Source organism: Schistocerca gregaria, chromosome X (genome assembly GCF_023897955.1).
Source record: "Schistocerca gregaria isolate iqSchGreg1 chromosome X, iqSchGreg1.2, whole genome shotgun sequence".
In the NCBI taxonomy this organism is placed as follows: Eukaryota; Metazoa; Arthropoda; class Insecta; order Orthoptera; family Acrididae; genus Schistocerca; species Schistocerca gregaria.
Window position 1 is genome coordinate 626866884 of NC_064931.1, and position 18778 is coordinate 626885661.

At 45.9% G+C, this 18778-nt stretch overlaps 1 protein-coding gene across 1 annotated transcript in view; it reads right to left on the reverse strand.

Moving 5' to 3' along the window:
- LOC126297875 (uncharacterized) overlaps nucleotides 1–18778 on the reverse strand; it is a 314410-nt gene that overhangs the window by 26406 nt on the left and 269226 nt on the right. Inside the window, exon 3 of the mRNA XM_049989166.1 lies at nucleotides 11426–11588. Coding sequence (XP_049845123.1) covers nucleotides 11426–11588 — 163 coding nt within the window. The remainder of the gene's footprint in view (nucleotides 1–11425; nucleotides 11589–18778) is intronic.

The window sequence follows — 18778 nt, forward strand, 5'->3', positions numbered from 1 at the left end:
ACAAAAGTTTTCATTTTTAAAAATTAATTGATGGTGGTGGAGTATTTTGCAAAATTTCGAATTATTACACAAAGTTGATAATACAGTTTTCAACCCGCGCGGCTAGCCGCTCGATCTAACGCGCTGCTTACCGAGCGGAAAGGCGTGCCGGTCCCCGGCACCAATCCTCCCGGCAGATTAGTGTCGAGGTCCGGTGTGCCGGCCAGCCTGTGGATGATTTTTAGGCGATTTTCCATCTGCCTCGGCGAATGCGGGCTGGTTCCCCTTATTCCGCCTCAGTTACACTATATCGGCGATTGCTGTGCAAACACTGTCTCCACGTACGCATACACCATAATTAGTCTACCACGCAAACATTTGGGATTACACTCGTTTGGTATGAGACGTTCGCGAGGAAAGGGGGGGGGGGGGGGGATCCACTGGGGGCCGAAGCGCACAATAGCCCTGGGTTCGGTGTGGGCGGCGGTGGAGTGGGTGGACTGCTGTGGCCTGTTGTGGGGTTGTGAACCACTGAGGGCTACGGCGGGGACGAAGGTTCTCCATCGTTTCTAGGTTCCCGGTTTAAATACACAATATAGTACAGTTTTCAAAAACGTTAATTACATACATGCTTTCAAATGGAAAACATTTCTTATGTGTCATCGTTTTAAAGATATTACCTCTAAATCTTATATGTCAGGCTACCTTTTAGGCTCGTGAAAGTGAAATTGGGTACAAACAAGAAAAACAAAAAAGAAAAACGTACACATCACATTATTTTGCCCCCTCTTCACACACACCAAGTTTCAGCAAGATTATTTATTTACACTTGGAAATTTTCCGTTGTAAGTTAGGTATTGTATACTAAAGAATTACAGCAACATGAACTAATATTTTATGTATGTTGTAGTATCCACTTGACCTCCTCCTGAATTACATCTACGCTTGCTATGACACACAGAAAATCCATACTTCACAGTGGCTAGGATGTCATTATGTCGTGGTAGCACTGACGCCCCAAGTGAAGTTCTGCATTTTGTCGGAACAGAACTGTCCGCATTTCGCATTCAGAACATTTCGTGGGACGCGCATTCAGAACATGTCGTGGGACACGTCCATGCGTCTTTGCTTCTGAAACTTCCTGGCAGATTAATACTGCGTGTCGGACCGAGACTCGAACTCGGGACCTTTGCCTTTCGCGGGTAAGTGCTCCACCAACTGAGCTATCCAAGCATGACTCACTCCCCGTCCTTACAGATTTACTTCTGCCAGTACCTCGTCTTCAACCTTCCAAACTTAACAGAAGCTCTCCTGCGAACCGAGCAGAACTACCTGTAGCACTCCTGAATGAAAGGAGCTCAGTTGGTAGAGTGCTTGCAGCGAAAAGCAAAGGTCCCGCACACAGTTTTAATCTGACAGGTAGTTTCATATCAGCGCACACTCCGCTGCAGGGTGATAATGTCATTCTGGTCTTTGTTTTTGTTCAGGAATCAAGGTGTGCGGGACAGATTTTCCATTCACTCTTCTCTTCTTCGAAACATTTTGGAGAAGCTCTTGAATACTTTATTTAGAGGTGTTGCTCCATTGCGATTTGTGTCATCAAAAATGATACCCTAGGTTGCATGACCACTTATTAACAGCGCGTGCTGACAACTGACAGGTCGACTGCACATTTGCTGTTAACAGTCTGCCACGTACACGATGTCCACCTACATACATCGGCAACCCATCAGACACTACTGTATCACAGAGTTGCATATGTAGAAGGCGTTGCCCACCCGGACTGTGTCGGTCACAACAAGGACGACAGACAGCAGCACAAGCAGCATCAGAGGTTCTCCGTGCTAGGGACCTATTTCCTCCGCCGTGTCACGTGTGTGGAACTGAATCGGCACCAATTCCTCCACGCTCTGGCTATATAGGGCGGTGCAAGCCAACACGTCGGCAGTTCGCTTAATCGAAGGTCTGAGCCAGTTCATGCGACTGCTCTTCGCTGCCCATCAGTCAGAGCCCGGTCGGAAGCCACTACAGAGGGACCTACGACTTTCCAGTGATTTTCAGAGGCATACCTGTTGGCCAACTACGCCGAACGCCGAACCTCTGTTGTTAAGGACTATCAGTGGCATAGTCTTCACGTTCCGCTACGTTTATTCACTGTGTGTGTTAGTTTCTGAGATGATGTATTATTTTTATTGAGAAGAATTTTTCTTTTGTTATTAAGTGTCTTTGTCGTGGTGGTAATAAACCCTTGTTTCTGTTCACCTATGTCTTTCTATTGCTTATCAAGCATCTCCTCATGAGAGATGTAGCAACGGCGACGAAGTATTTAGACTCAGGTGGTCACGTGTGTTGTTTCACTCAATTATTTATTCTCCCAGATCACTTGATATCGGTTTCTTTTCTTGTTTCTCAATGGACGAACAGCCACTATCCAAAGCCCTAGACTTGACACAACATACATTGCTCTGTCTGCGGGACATGCAGCAGGTCAAGCAAGGGATGGTCGCCACGATAGCGAGCTTTACAAGAGCAGCCTCCGACAGCTTCCAACGCCCTTCTCGGCCGAATCTCATGTCTAAAGGTTTTGGTGCCACTCCGACCTTTCCCCGTTTTGACAAGGAAGTCGAGCCTTGGGCGAAATACGTGGGGCACCTTGAGCAGCATTTTCTAGCGTGTGGTATCTCAGGCGACGCCCATCATCGGGCGTTTCTCCTCGCTTATGTTGAAACATAGATTTACCGCCTTCTTCAGCCATTGAAACCTGAATTAGAATCACATGAGGAAGTCAAATTTTACTCTTACAAGAATATTTTGCCTTGTAGGTCCACGTTGCTATGGCACGGCATAAATTTTTAAGCTGTCATAAGCAACAGGGTCAATGCTACTGTAAATGAGTCGCGACGCTCCAAGGTCCTTCTCGGGAATGCTGTTTTCGGAGTTCCAATAAACATGCAAACAGTCTTACGCTGCGTCACTCGTTTGGGACATCCCCTGGTACATGCACGCGATGAGACGCTTCGGATGGACTTACTGAAACTGAAAAACCCCATATTCGACGCTTGTCTTCAGATCGCTCGAGCATTCGAGCAGTGCCTCCGTGTGTCAGCTTCCATACAAGATCCTTCTTCTGTCTATTCGCATCGCCATACCCTCTCCCTATGGATTCTCTGCCTATTGGTAAACAGGCATTCCTTGCCCGCCGCCCCCAACTGTTGCCCTCCTGCGTTAACTATTTCATCACAGTGCAGGTTTCGCCGTGCCAGATGTACATCCTGCAACAAGACGGGTCACAAAGCGGAGATGTTCGTCAATGATCACCCAGTCAACTTCCAGGTGGACACCTGTTTCACCACCTCGATCTTCTTGTGGAACACCTACAGGTGGCTGGGCTCTTCTCCACTGCAATCTTTCCCCTTGCGCCCCCTCAGTTACAGCAGTGACATAGAGGTGATCAACGAACAGCTGACGGTCCTCTTCTAACATGGGAGCGCGACCTGTAGACGTCGCCCCCTTGTCGTCGATACGAAAAGTATCATTGACTGTTTCAGCCTTCTAGTACAGGCGTTGTGGGATATGAAGCACATAGGAACCTCCTCCCACTGGCCATGCCTCGTTTTTTCAATGCTCGGAACGTCCCATTCGCCCTGAGGGATACGTTATGGGTGCAGCTGCTACGTTTGCAAGGCGTCAGCATCTTCACAGCTGTTTCCAATAGTCAGTGAGCACCACCCATCGTGCTGGTCGACAAACCAGATTGCTCCCTTCGCTTATGTGGCGATTTCAAGGGCACGATTAACGTACAATCCATTGTGGATGCTTACCATATCCCAAAGTTGGACGAGATTCTTACTCGACTGACTGGGAGCGAGATCTTCTCTAAGACTGACCTCAAGGTCGCATGTCTACAGTTTCCGATGGTTGAGGCGTCGCGTGAATTGCAGGTAATGAACACACCTTTCGGTCTCTTCCGTTACAATCGCCTCCCCTTTGGGATTGCAAGAGCCCCAGCGATATTTGGAACACCTTACGTGGGAAGTGCTGGGCACAGCCAACTACCTAGATGACATCATCATTTTGGGACAGTCCACACAAGACCTGGCTGACAACATAACACTCTTTTCTTCTTCGTCAAGTGAAATATCTGGGACAAATTCTCAGCGCTTCAGGAGTCCGTCTAACGCCGCAATATGTCCAGTTTATGCAGGATTCACTATAACCGAAAAATGTCAATCAACTTCAATCTATATTGGGCCACCTGAATTACTGTCGTAAGTTCATTCCCCATGCAGCAACTATCACTACGCCTGTGCATCATCTCTTATGCAAGAAAGTGTTGTGGAATTTAGACACTACTTGCAATCGAGCTTTCCACGCCATTAAGAAATCATCATTTCAACTTACATGTCTGATGGATTACGATCCGTCACTTCATGTGGTCATCGTGTTGGACGCATCCGATTATGGTGTACGGGCCGTCCTCTCTCATATAGTCAATGGGGTGGAACGACCCGTCACCTTTATCTCGAAGACATTGGCGTCGGTCTAATGCAACTATCGACTAACAGAAAAAGAATCACTGGCCACCGTCTTTGCTTTACAAAATTCGCTCATTATGTTTAATGTCGTAATTTCATCCTAGTGATGGACCATAAACCATTGCTGCCACTGTTTCGTGCGGATGCCAACATCCTCACAAAATCGGAGCACCGCTTTCAACAATGAGCTCTGTTTCTCGCCAGTTATTCCTATTAAATTCAGTACCATTTTACGACTCACCATTCCAACACCAATCTACCTTTGAGGTTGCCGGTGGTCCATGACTTCTCCTTTGATTCCGATCCAGATGTCTGTGGCCATTTAGATACTGAAGACGAAGCAGCTCTCCCCTCACTCCTTATCGATGCTAAGCTCGTGGCCCATTGTTCTGCGGAAGACCTGGTTCTTCATAAACTTCTCCTTCTAGTCCAGTGGAAATGAGCATCCTTACACTGGCAGGTAGTCATTCCAAACGTTCAAGGTTATTGGCATCACCAGCATGAGTTTTCTGCCCTCAGTGGTGTCTTGTTGCTTCAGAGCAAAAACGGCCGCACTCGTATAGTCATCCCATCCTGTCTTCAAAGCCAGGTGCTACACCTGGTTCACCAAGGTCATTGGTGAGCCGTACTGACAAAACACATTGTGTGGCAGCATGTATATTGGAAAGGGATAGACAGTAGCATTTCTGCCTTGGTCTCCACCTGCACACCATGCCAAAGCAAACAAGCAGCCCCACTGAATCGCAATTTTCCATGGCCAGAGACATCGACACCATGGTCACGACTCCACTTGGATTTCACTTGCCCTTTTCTCGGCTATTCGTGGTTCATTGTGGTCGACGACAGATCTGGTTTTTCCTACATATCCCAGATATCTTCCACCTCATCTGATCCAGATCTTCGTAACTGAAGGTTTACCATAAACAATACTCACAGACAATAAGAATAAGTTTACGTCTGCCAAGATCACATCTTTCTGTGATCCAGTGGATTTGCTCTCGTCCACACAGTGCCTTTTCACCTGGCGTCCAATGGTCTGGCGGAGTGGTTCGTTCGAACATTTAGGGATCAGCTGTCAAAGCTTCGCCATCCCTATTCTTTGGACGATGCACTCTTTACCATTTTGGCATCCTATCGATCGACACTGCAGGAGGGGACTAGTTCAGACGAACGCCTCCATGGACCACCACAGGGATCACTGCTTTCCATCCTCCACCCACGTCAGCTAAAGGTATCACCAATATGGGGTCGTCCTCCTCGCTTTTAAATCCATGACGACACAGCTGTTAGGACGGGCAGTGGCATAATACAACTCCTGAATGTTTCACGGCGTCACAAACATCTGAACCAAATCCACCCCATGAAACTACAATTGGCAGCCAACAGAAACTCAGTGCCTTTCCTTGTTCCAGATTCATCTGTGCCACAGAGGGACGTCATTGCCCAGGCTCCACCTCCACCAGCCCCTTAATCTTCCCCTGTGGAGGCTGGTCTTCCAGTGCCCGTCCTGGGCAACCACCAGTGGACGCCGACCAGAGTGCTCGGAACCCAAACCCACCAGGGGGTGCTCCCGGCGCCGGGGAAAGGGTGCCATGTACACGACGTTCGCCTACAGGATCGTTCGCCTAATTGCACGGGTAACCCCTCAGACACGGATGCATCACGTGGTTGCATGTACACAAGGCGTTGCCTATCCGGACTGCGCCGATCACAATGAAGCCGACAGACGGCAGGATGAGCACCACCAGAGGTCCTCCATGCAAGGGACCTATTTCCTCTGCCGTGTCATGTGTGTGGAACTGCATCGACACCAATTTCCCCATGCCTCGGCTATATAGCGCGATGCAAGCCAACACGTCAGCTGTCGCCCTGAGATATAACCTTCCTACCAACTCTAACCCCATTATCCTTCTGCCTCCTCCTCAGGCCTCCCTCTCCTTCCCCTCCCTTCTCATGAGCGGCTTCCCCCTCCTACTCCCCCTCCCTCTCTTGTGCTCCCCTTCAGTGTCTCTGCACTCCCTCCTGCCTCGTCTTCCCTCTTCATCTCCTGTCCCACCTGTCTCCTGCCTCTTGGTACATCCGCTGCCGCCCCTACTGTTTTCATCCCGCCTCCTCCCCTCCTGAACCTTGCTCTCCACTCCTTTTCCATCCTCTCTAGCCTCTCCCTCGGCAGGTCCCACCTGGAAATTTTATTCTTCATTGTGTGTGCTCCAAGTGGGTTTAAAGTGTGTTGTTCTGGAGTGTTTATAATACAGTGGTCAACTTTTAATGTGTGTGTGACATCAGTGTCTTTTTTATGTTGTACAAATCGCCAATTGTGTTTTTAAATTTATGTCAACTTTTTTAATTGTCCCCCCATGAACGTCTCCATGTCAGTGTATTTTTACCTCCATTATCTCGCCTTACTCTGTTTTAAGCCCCTCCTTTTTTTATCACCTCATATGTAACATTTTATTCTTGTATTAGTTGTCATGTCCCTCGGCTGAAGAGCGGCGGATTGTGCCACTGACAGCCCTCCCCCGCCCATATGGGCCAGGGGAATGAAATCACAATAAAGAAAAAAAAGCACATCAGCAGTTCACCGAAGCTTTGGGCCAGTTCATGCAACTGCTCTTGGCAGCCCTTCAGTCAGAGCCCGGTGGCAAGCCACTGCAACAGGACCTACGACTTTCCAGTGATATTCCGAGACGTACCTGTCAGCCACCTATGCCGAACGCTCAACCTCCCATTGTTAAGGATTATTAGTTGCCTAGTCTTCACATCCCACTAAGTTTATTCACTGTGTGTTCCAGGCCTATACCTGCTGTTGTCTAAGAAGTTGTATTAATTTTATTAAGAAGAGTTTTGCCTTTTTTATGAAATTTCTCAACTGTGGTCATAATAAACCCTTGTTTTTGTTTACCTGCATCTTACTATTGCTTATCAAGCATCTCCCAGTGGAAGATATGGGGATATAGCATACTTATTATTTCCAGCTGCCATCGTAGTTACTGCACTGACACCACCATTAATAAAATAAATCTCGAACTTTTTGAATGCATGGTGTATGTGTACAGTCCGTTACGGCAATGTGGACAAAATACCATGCTGTGGTAATATAGTGAAGTACATTAGTCCCCCTACCTACCCCCCCCCCCACCCCCCACCCCCATCCAGTGGATCAGTGTATGGCTCTATTTTACCTGTTTACCCATATATGCATTACTACTGTAGCATCGTTCCCTGTAAAAGTGGAAATGCCACGACATGACAAGCGTATTTCCTTGAGACAGTCCATTCTGTCACTCTCAAATTCACTGACACGCTAATATTGCACCATTTGAAGTCAGTGAGGCATACTGGCAGTTGATTATACGAGGTCTGACAATCATATATCGAGACTGCGCACCTGCTGCTGTGAGACCACATTGACGAAGATGGTGTTGCAATGTAGTCGACCTTGATGCTTTTGGAGTTACCAGCTGTCGTTTCGACTTTCTGTCTGAATTAGTTTACTATTGAGTCCTGGCTACAAAGACAGTGTTGTGTAGTTGTGTCGCAATCATAGTTGACTAGAGCAGCATATCAACCTTAAACTCGGCCGGCCAGGGTGGCCGAGAGGTTCTAAGCGCTACAGTCTGGAACCGCGCGACCGCTACGGTCGCAGGTTCGAATCCTGCCTCGGGCATGGATGTGTGTGATGTCCTTAGGTTAGTCAGGTTTAAGTAGTTCTAAGTTCTAGGGGACTGATGAACTCAGCAGTTAAGTCCCATAGTGCTCAGAGCCAGTTTGAACCTTAAACTCGTTGTAAAGTTAAAAAATAGCCAACAGAATGTACCCAAAAGTTAAAGAGGAAGTTTGATAATAATTTTGTGTCACATGCGCGAGTTTTGCAATGGCAAAACCTGTTTTCTGAAGGTTGCAAAGAGATCGAAGATTATCGATGTCCGCACTGCAAGAACTGAGGAAGACGTTCAGAAAATTAATCAAATCGGGCGGAAAGACCGATGTCTGAGCATTCGAAAAATCGTCGATATGATAAACTAAGGAAGAAAGAGTAGGACAGATTTTTCATTATTAATTAAATGGGTCAAATGTTTGTGCAAAAATAGTCCTACAAGGTCTCTTCCTAGAACTAAAAGTCGATTGCAAGCACATTTGCTCTGACATACTGGAACAACTCACAGAACAGCCAGACGTACTCAGATATGTTGTCACAGGTGATACAACATGAATATTCTAGTATAAGCCCGAAACAAAATGTTGGTCGATGCACTGAAGACCCCAGATCACCAAGAACGAAAAAATCCCGAAATAACCAGTCAAAACTGGAGGCAATGCAGCTCTTTTTTCGATATCAAGGGTGTTATCATCACTGGATGGGTGCCTTAGACTCAAATGCCAATCAACAATATTACAAAGAAGTTCCAGTCAAGCTGAGAGAAAGAGTAAGAATGAAAAAAAAAACACATTTGTGAACGGAAAGCATATGATTTTTGCACAAGGGCAATGCGCCATGTAACAGTCTGAAGCAGTTTTTTAGCGAACAAGTTCATTCTTGTCTTCCAGCATCCGCCGTATTCGCCATATCTCGTTCCATGTGACTTCCGCCCGCTTCCAAAATCGAAAGTTCACTGAATAAAACCGCTTTTCCAATTTATGGACAGGTAAAACGACATAGTTATTCTACATATACATAGATACTCCACAAGTCTCTACACAATGCATGGCGGGGTGGAGGCTTGTACCACCACTAGCCACTCCCTTCCCTGTTCCACTTGCTAAGCTTAAGAAAAACGACTATCTATAGCTTCGTACGAGCCTTAGTTTCTCTATCTTGTCTTCTTAATCCTTATGTGAAATGCACATACACTGGCGCGAGTAGAATCCTTTTGTAGTCGGCCGCATATGCCGGTTCTCTAAACTTTCTCAGTATTGTTTCGCGAAAAAGAAACGTCATCTTCCCTCCAGGGATTCCCATTTGAGTTCAAGAAGCACTTCCGTAATACTCATGTGTTGATCGAAAATACGGATAACAAATCTAGCAGTACGCTTCCGACTTACTTCGACGTTTTCCTTTAATCCGATCTGATGGGGCTCCCGAACACTTGAGCAGTAATAGATAATGGATAACACTAGTGCCTTATATGTTGTTTCTTTTTTAGATGAGCTACATTTTCCTGGAATTCTCCCTATAAAACGAAGTTCACCTGTCCTACTACCTTCGTTACGTGTTCATTCCATCTCACATCACTTTACATCATTACGCCTAGATATTTAATCGGTCTCAAGCAGCACACCATGAATACTGCATTTGAACATTACGTGGTTATTTCCCCTACGTATCTGCATTAACTTAAATTTTCTCTAATGACTGCGCTGTCGACAGTTCGCCAAACTTTTATCTTCCTTCCTCTTTCTTTTCTTTCGTTTTACATTTAGAGCAACCTAGAATTCATCATACCAAATATAAATTCTGTCTACGTCATCTTGTATCCTCCTTCAGTCACGCAACGCCGACACTTCCCCGCACACTACAGCTTTATCAGGAAACAGTCGCAGACTGCTTCTCACCCTATCTGTCAGACCGTGTACAAATATAGAGAACAAGAGAGGTCCAACGCGTATCACACTTCCCTGGGTCACTCCAGACGATGCCCTTATTTCTAATGAATACCCGCTATCCAGGACAACGTTCTAGGTTCTACTATTTAAGAAGCCTTCGAGCCGCTCACATACCTGGGAACCTACTCCGTATGCTCTGACCCTCGTTAACAGTCTGCAGTGAAGTATCGTGTCAAATGCTTTCCGGAAATGTAGGAATTTGGAAACTGCCTGTTTTCCTCCATCTGTGGTTCACAGGATATCGTGCGCGAAGAGAGCAAGCTGAGTTCCGCACGAGCGATGCTTTGATGATCCGTGCTGAGTTGCGGACAGAAGCTTTTCCATCTCAAGGAAATTTATTATGTTCGAACTTGACATGTGGGAGATCGGACATGTGGGAGATTGGACAGATTTATCTTGTTGCGATGATGACAGACGCCTCGCCCAACGACTCGCCGAGCTTTTGACCATTGTCAGATCTTCGCACGCATACTGCAAGCACCTGTGAATATGCTATGCTCTGATTTTTTTCGCCGAAAGAAACTCAGTGACAGCTCTCTGCCACGAACGCAAACCTCCGTTACCGACGCCATTTTGAAGGTTAATGCGTGTTATCATCTAACATATTTCGGTGTAGAGTAAGTGGAATGAATTATAAGCTGTACACAGATACAGTAGGAGGGCTTCGGGAATTCCCGCCGATGATTAATGTTCCGGCAGCAAGAGGTCCCTCTACTTGGCACAGCAGTTACAGAAAGCGTCCATTGTGCACGCATAAATGATTTCTGAACGATAAAAGTGTATCGAAAAAATAAACATAATCAGATTTACCATTTCTTTTTACTTTACTTGAAAAATAAACAGGAAAATCATTTATTTTTCAAGCGTTGAAAGAGGACTATACCCGTAATCACTTACTGTTGAGGCATTGTTCTACAGGCTCTTCAATTTGCATTTACTACGGCCGTACTTTATGGTTGTGTAGTTTCAGGTGTGTGTATGGGTGTATTTGGGGGAAGAGACCAAACAAAGAGGTCATCCGTCTCATCGGATTAGGGAAGGATTGGGAAGGAAGTCGGCCGTGTCCTGTTAAAGGAACCATCCCGGTATTCGCCTGAAGCGATTTAGGGAAATCACGGAAAACGTAAATCAGGGTGGCCGGACGCGGGATTGAACCGACGTCCTCCCGAATGCGAGTCCAGTGTGTGCAGTTTCACAAACAGCAGCGCAGTATTAACGTTTACGGTTAATGAATAGTGTTAGAAAGAGGTTTGCTGCAAACTGAAAGTGCTCTCCCGTTGATTACAGAAGATAAGAGAGTGCGTTACCTGGAGGTTTGCTGCGGGACTTGGTCGTGCTTGCGGCAGCAGTACTTGTAGTGGGCGTCTCCGCAGCAGAAGAAGGCCTGCCCCTGCACGTTGCGGCAGTAGAAGCCGGGGTGCCAACTGCCGTCGTTGTCATAGTAGGCCGCGCAGAACTCCGCGCCCAGCTCTGCACAACAAGAAGCAACGGATGCTGTAAACAGCCAATCGAGCATCTTCCCTGCAAATAATACGCTGCCAAGTGAAATGTATGCACAAGCGCTTACCCAGTTAAAATCATGGCCATGTAAGAAGTTACTGATATGAAAATCATATGTCAGTGTTGCCAACTCCTGAAACAGATTATAGTAAGCCGAAGATGTCCTGGGCGTCTTCGCGACGAAAAAAGGGAAAGAAAGCAATTTGTCCTCATGATCTAAACACTCACTGCTTACTAAACGAATAGTATCGTCCTGCGGCCCGCACTCTTCACTAACGATCCGACGTAAACGTCCCTTTGACGTGAGGTCAAGTTTACATGAGGACGGCATAGCCATAATTCAGGGAGTAACATACAGAGGGCCAGAAACTGTCCGAAAATCTTGCAAAGGCTTTGCAGGATAGGTTGTGTTTAGATACAATTGTTATGAAAAAAATTCGATACATCACGCCGTTTCCGAGTCACTTAGTACTGAATTTAGTCAATCAGGCCTTTGTGTGCGCAAATTCAAACTGCCCTCCAGATACAATTACTGTCAGTTTCTCTCAAAGCGCAGATGACAGGGCACGACAACGGTCAGCCTTTGGCTCGAGTTTTATACAAAATTTTTGCACTGCTCTCTCCAACGTCTCTGGCTGGCCACTTTCATTTGTGCGAACAACTGCCTGATTGATAAACTTCAATGCTAATCAACTCGGAAACTGTGCAACGTATCGAATCTTTTATTAACAATTATAACTCAGCACAACCTATCCTGCAACGCCCTTGCAAGCTTTTCAGACTGTTTCTGACTACCCTGTATAATTGCAATACATACTCTGATTATTTAGGCAGAATCACTTAGATATCTACATAGTTGAAAATAAAGAAGCCATGAATCGCCTCACACGGGACTTTAACGCAAGTCACCCTCTGGACGTAAAATTCCTTTAGCACAAGTCATCCTGTAGATAAAAAATTCCCCCTTGCGGTTATTGTACCAGGAAATGAAGACACTTAATGTAATAACAAACGTACCAGACAAAACATTACTCACCCACGGGAGGTATCAGACTAATATCGTGTAACACCGCCTTGCATCGTTTGGAAAGAGGCAAAATCGCGGCTCCTCAAACTATACAATACGTCTCTAGCCAAAGACTGTGCTGCTTGGTCCACTAAAAACGTGAGCGTTTGTGTGAAATGGCGTTTCGTGAGACACTCGCCTCCAAATGGCCATTGCATGCAGTTTGTGTCACAATATTTGCTCAGAAACTGGTTTAGATACACCTGCATTCACTGACAGCAGCAATTCCTGTAGAATATGAAACCGTTTGTCATTGACAAGACGTGACACCCGTCTCTAGTCCCTCTCGGTTAGTATATTTTTACGACCGTTCTCCTTACGGCGTGTCAATGGGCAGCGAATGATACATCTTCATTGTAGACACGCTGGACAGTCCGTCCTGATACACCAACAAACCGGGCAACATCAGTCACGATGTGAACAGGTTATGTCCAAAAACGATAGTTCCTTTCTGCCATTTCGGCCCATCTTATTGCTCTGTTTCCATACATCCGCCATGCACATACACATCTCTTCACTGCCATGTCTTATCTCAGTGATGGAGGGTACATGAGTACTTCTTACCAGTTTTATATCATCTGCAGCGCTCTAAAGTGACCATTTTACTCTTTTGAGTCAGTGATTAACACAGCATCAGGCAAAAATATCTCCCCTATTTCAAAAAGCAGTTACAAAGAAACATAGGTACAGAGAAAATGCTTTTATTCGCGAACAATAAGTAATATGCCATTATACATTATTCTGTTTTAAACATTATATCCGATAAATGGCGTCCTTCTCTGTTGATAAATTTACGAGGCATTTCCCGGAAGTTGTCGATAGTTCTTCGTGTCATTTCTATGGGAATGGCGGCCACTTCCTCGGTGAGTGCCTTCCTATGTACAAATTTGTGCGGCGATGTGGTCACGGTTTGGACTGCGAAGCGGGAGACCCATGTTCGAATCTCCTAAGTGCCCCCTTCTTTTCATAGAATAATGAACATTCCGTCTGGTAACTGACTTGTCTGTTCGCTGTATTCAGATTTGTGTCTTTGTCTTTGTGTAACGTCCGTTTGCAACAGCCAAGTATAAGGAAGGGACTTCCAGACGTACGCACCTCCGATTTGTTCTGCATAAGTACCAAATGTTATGACTCTTGCGTTCCGTTTTGGAAGTTTTGATTCTTGAATTCCTTTGTTGTAGCATAGTTCCCACCCTTTTTTTTTTCGTTTTCATTTCTGTGAGAGGTCTATATTGCATCTCGCTTACTCTCAATATTCATCACATTTACTTGCGACGGTAATATATTCTTTCCCCATGCCTCATAGTCTATAACCAGTGTCTAGTATGAAAATTGCCAAAACTAAGGAAGGAGAAGAGACTCGTCAATGATCGGACGGAAACTTCATAATATTCTGAAGGAACAAAAGAAGGAGAGGACGGATATCTGAACACGGATGTCCGGCTTTGCAGTCCAACAAAAAAAAAAAAAAAAAAAATGGTTCAAATGGCTCTGAGCACTATGGGACTTAAAATCTATGGTCATCAGTCCCCTATAACTTAGAACTACTTAAACCTAACTAACCTAAGGACATCACACAACACCCAGCCATCACGAGGCAGAGAAAATCCCTGACCCCGTGCAGTCCAACATCGTGACGCCACAACCACGACGTCAAATAATACTTGAACTCGCTCGATGTTGCGTATTTTGAGCTTGGAGCAATCATTGTTTCTTTTTTCCTTCTTTTTTACAGTTTAGTGCAACTTTTTCCTGTTTTTAAGCTTGATCTATGTTCAGTTTCTGACGGGCTATCCACTGCGCCATTTTACCACAAAGGCAGATGGGGGTGCGATGGGGAGTTTTCCTTGTAAGGTAATATATGCCAGCTCATCACTGAATGCAGTGAACAATCCGCAGTCCTCCGCTTTCATTTTTGTAGAATACTAACGAGAGCTATTCGCTAAAATCTTATTCCGACCGCAACACAAAACGTCAGATGAAATCTTGCAACGGAAATTGTCCTCAAGCTTAACGTTTCTATGAGAAACATGGATCGGTATGACTAGCATCAGTAGAACCTTCCTTAAAGAACACGGAGAAGTTTCGATTTAAGCCATAATAAACTACTGGCCATTAAAATTGCTACACCACGAAGATGACGCGCTACAGACGTGAAATTTAACCGACAGGAAGAAGATGCTGTGATATGCAAATGATTAGCTTTTCAGAGCATTCACACAAGTTGGCGCCGGTGGCGACACCTACAATGTGCTGAAAGGAGGAAAGTTTTCAACCGATTTCTCATACACAAACAGCAGTTAACTGGCGTTGCCTGGTGAAACGTTGCTGTGATGCCTCGTGTAAGGAGGAGTAATGCGTACCATCACGTTTCCGACTTTGATAAAGGTCAGTATTTTCTAAACCCCGTAATTTTCTCCAAATTGCAATGCGTACATATGAAATTTGACTCAGAGGTGCCTGAAACCTTCCTCTGTGATGGTGCAAAAGCGTGTCGCCCTGCCACATTACACCCGGTATCGACAACGCTGCAAACAGCTAGGTGTCGACACGTGCGAAAAAAAGGTCAGAATTCAAAAGTTCACGTGTCCAGTAAGGAGGGTTAATGATGTCGCATTGTAACCAAATTTCACCGCAATTCTGCCCAGTGCCACCGTGGACGTGTAACACGATGGGTACGTCATCACACCCTCTCTCGTCTATATTCTACAACTTGTTTTGACGCCTCTACGATGGAGGTCAGAACCGCGACGCCCAGCGTTAAATCACGCCAATTTCTTTTCGGTGACGGAGGAAACCATTTCAGACACACCGTCGCTCAGAATCGACCCGAAGAGGTCTATGGGAGTGGCATAAAGGGCGCCAATGAAACCACCTCTTTTCCTGGGGCGTTAATCCTACATACAAGGTGGTCGGAAATTCCCATTACAGACTTCTAGGACTTGTAGAGGGGAGTGAGTACATCGTATTTTGAATAGGAACCCATGTCCGGAAACGTCATCCAACGAGACTACGGAGCGTCAAAGTTATAGGCGCGGGCGCTTGTAAATGTACGTATTCACGGGGTGATTCCGTGATGATGTTACAGACTTTCTAGGATGATAGAGAACGATAAATGTATTAATTTGAAGTAAGGAGCCCTCTACCAGGCCGGCCGCGGTGGTTTCGCGGTTCTAGACGCGCAGTCCGGAACCGTGCGACTGCTACGGTCACAAGTTCGAATCCTGCCTCGGGCATGGATGTGTGTGGTGTCCTTAGGTTAGTTAGGTTTAAGTAGTTCTAAGAGACTGATGACCACAGCAGTTGAGTCCCATAGTGCTCAGAGCCATTTGAACCCTCTACCGGAAACGAACGAGTCGAAAGTTATAAACGAAAACCGTTCTGATACCTGTGACAGTTGAATACATGTACCGGTTCTTGAGTTGCGAAGAGTGTAGGGCTGGTAACTTTCAGTGGTGGTAGTGTGGACAAAAACGAGAAAAAATGTCCAATAAACGCGGGCTCTAAATTGCATGCCTGAAGACCTATGACAATTCGTTCATCTTCGCTAATGTGAAACACATGTCCTCTACTGAGCAAGTGTTCTGTTAAGGTACGCACTTTAGAGCCCACGTTTATTGGTCATTTTTTCTCATTTTTGTCCACACTACCACCACTGAAAGTTACCAACCCTATACCGTTCGCAACACAAGAAACGGTACATGTATTCAACTGTCAGAGGAATCAGAAGGGTTTTCATTTGTAACTTTCGACTCGTTCGTTTCCGGTACATGGATCCTTACTTGAAATTAATACAGTTATCGCTCTCCATCATGCTAGAAAGTCTGTAACATCATCACGGTATACTCCGGTGTATACGTACATTTACAGGCGCCCGCGCCTGCAACCTTGACGCTCCGTGGTCTCGTTGGATGACGTTTCCGAACACGGGTTCCTATTCAAAATACGATGTACTCACTCCCGTCTACAGGTCCTAGAAGTCTGTAACGAGAATTTCCGACCACCCTGTATATCGCGATCAAATACTACAGTTCGTAGTGCGACGAACAAAAGGACGACGTTCTTGACAACCTCTGTCGCTGTTGAATCCCCCAGACGTCTCATTCCGTCTGTAAGGACACTGTGGGGCTACGTCCCCACTGAACATGATCGCAACACTTTCGAGGGCAGCATAACCACAATTTTTGCTCTCGTGTGAAGACTGGAACAACTAGGGACCATTCAAAACCATTCGGCGAAATTTGAAAGTGATACGAAACAGTAAAGGGTGTTTCATCATTTTCAGCCCTCCTGTTTCGCGCCCTCCTATTCCTGTAGCGTGATCGCAGGGGTCTGCGACGTAGACACATGCTTGAATAAAGCGGCAAAGGGTCCGTCTAAGACCCCCCAGTTCAGCAACACCCTGGGAACCCCCAGCCCACCTTTACTGAGAATTTTAAAAATGTACCTGTACTGCCGGCAGGCAATCCGTTGGCACCCCTCGGATCACAGGTGCCTGCTAGCAGGCGCCTAGGACTCATAGTTTGTCTCGGCGCAGGTACATTTTTAAAATTATCAATAAATATGGGCTGGTGGCACTGAAAGTGTTGCTGAACTAGGCGATCTTAGACGGACCCTTTGGCGTTTATTCATGCATCTGTCAATGTTGCATCCCCTGGGGACCACACCACAGGAGGGCACGAAACAGAAGGGCTAAAAATGCTTAAGCTACTTCAGATCACGTTCAAATTTCGTCTAATAGCTGTGAACGGTCGCTAGTGGTTCAAGTCTGTACATGAGAGCAAATATTGTGGTGACGCTGCCCTCCAAAGGGATCTATCATGTACAATGGGATGCAGCCTCACAGGGTCCTTAAAGAAGGGTTGCTACATCTGACAATGTCAGCAGTATCAAAGGTTGTCATGAACGTCGTCCTGCTGCTCAGCACACTAGGAACTGCCGTTTTCGACCTCGAAATGTGTAGAAATGAACGCCGCAAGGTTCAAATGGTTCTAAGCATTATGGGACTTAACACCTGAGGTCATCAGTCTACTAGACTTAGAACTACTTAAACCTAACTAAACTAAGGACATCACACACATCCATGCCCGAGGTAGGATTCGAAACTACGAGCGAAGCAGCAGCGCGGATCCGAACTAAAGCGCCTAGAACCTCTCGGTCAGAACGGCCGGCACGCCGCAAGGAAAGGGGTGGTTTTATTGACGCCATTTAAGTTACCCCATGAGGCCTTTCCGTATCCATTCTGAGCGGCGTTGTGTTCGAAATGCTTTTCTCGGTCACCCATAAGAAACATGAATCATTTCAACGCTAGACGTCGCGGTTCCGACATCCTTCGCAGAGGCTTCAAAGGAAGGGATGGAATGTGGGTAAGAGGGCGTATGCCGACCTTCTCATCGTGTGACACGTCCCCGGTGACATTGGGCAGAATTGTGGTGAACTTTGATCCCACCTTACACAACACATGAACTTCTGAATTGTGGCCTTCTTTCGCACGTGTTGACACCTAGGTGTCTGAAGCGCCGTCGAGGCCAAGGGTGCCGTGGCAGGGCGCCACGCTTTTGCGCAGTTATAGATGAAAGTTGTACCCACGATTGAGCCAAGTTTCAAAGTTCTGCGTCGCAATGGGAGACAATTAGTTGGTTTTGAAAAAGTGATCCTCTAATTGTATTTCACTGTGTAAACTTGTCATGGCTAACTCTCCCAACACTCTCCATAACTTTGAGGGAATGTCGCTCACCCCAAGGGTTTTCAGCGATTTATTAAATTCTTCTACTACACTGTATCTCCCATGTCATCATCATTTACTTCCTTTTCCATTATTATAATATTTTCTTCAAGTCCGCTTTCATTATATAGCCTTTCTATATATTCCTTCCATCTTGCAGCCTTCCCTTCTCCTCTTTCTTTAATTTTCCTGTAGGCAACACACATCTTTCACATAGTTACGCATTCTTCTCAATCTTTGCGTTTCTCTTCTAGCCATTCATGCCGTGCCATTTTAAACTACAGACAGTCTCAGTTGTAGACGTCTACATTCCTTTGTGTCTACGGTACTTGTTTGCGGTATTTTTATATTTGCGTCTTTCTTCAGTTA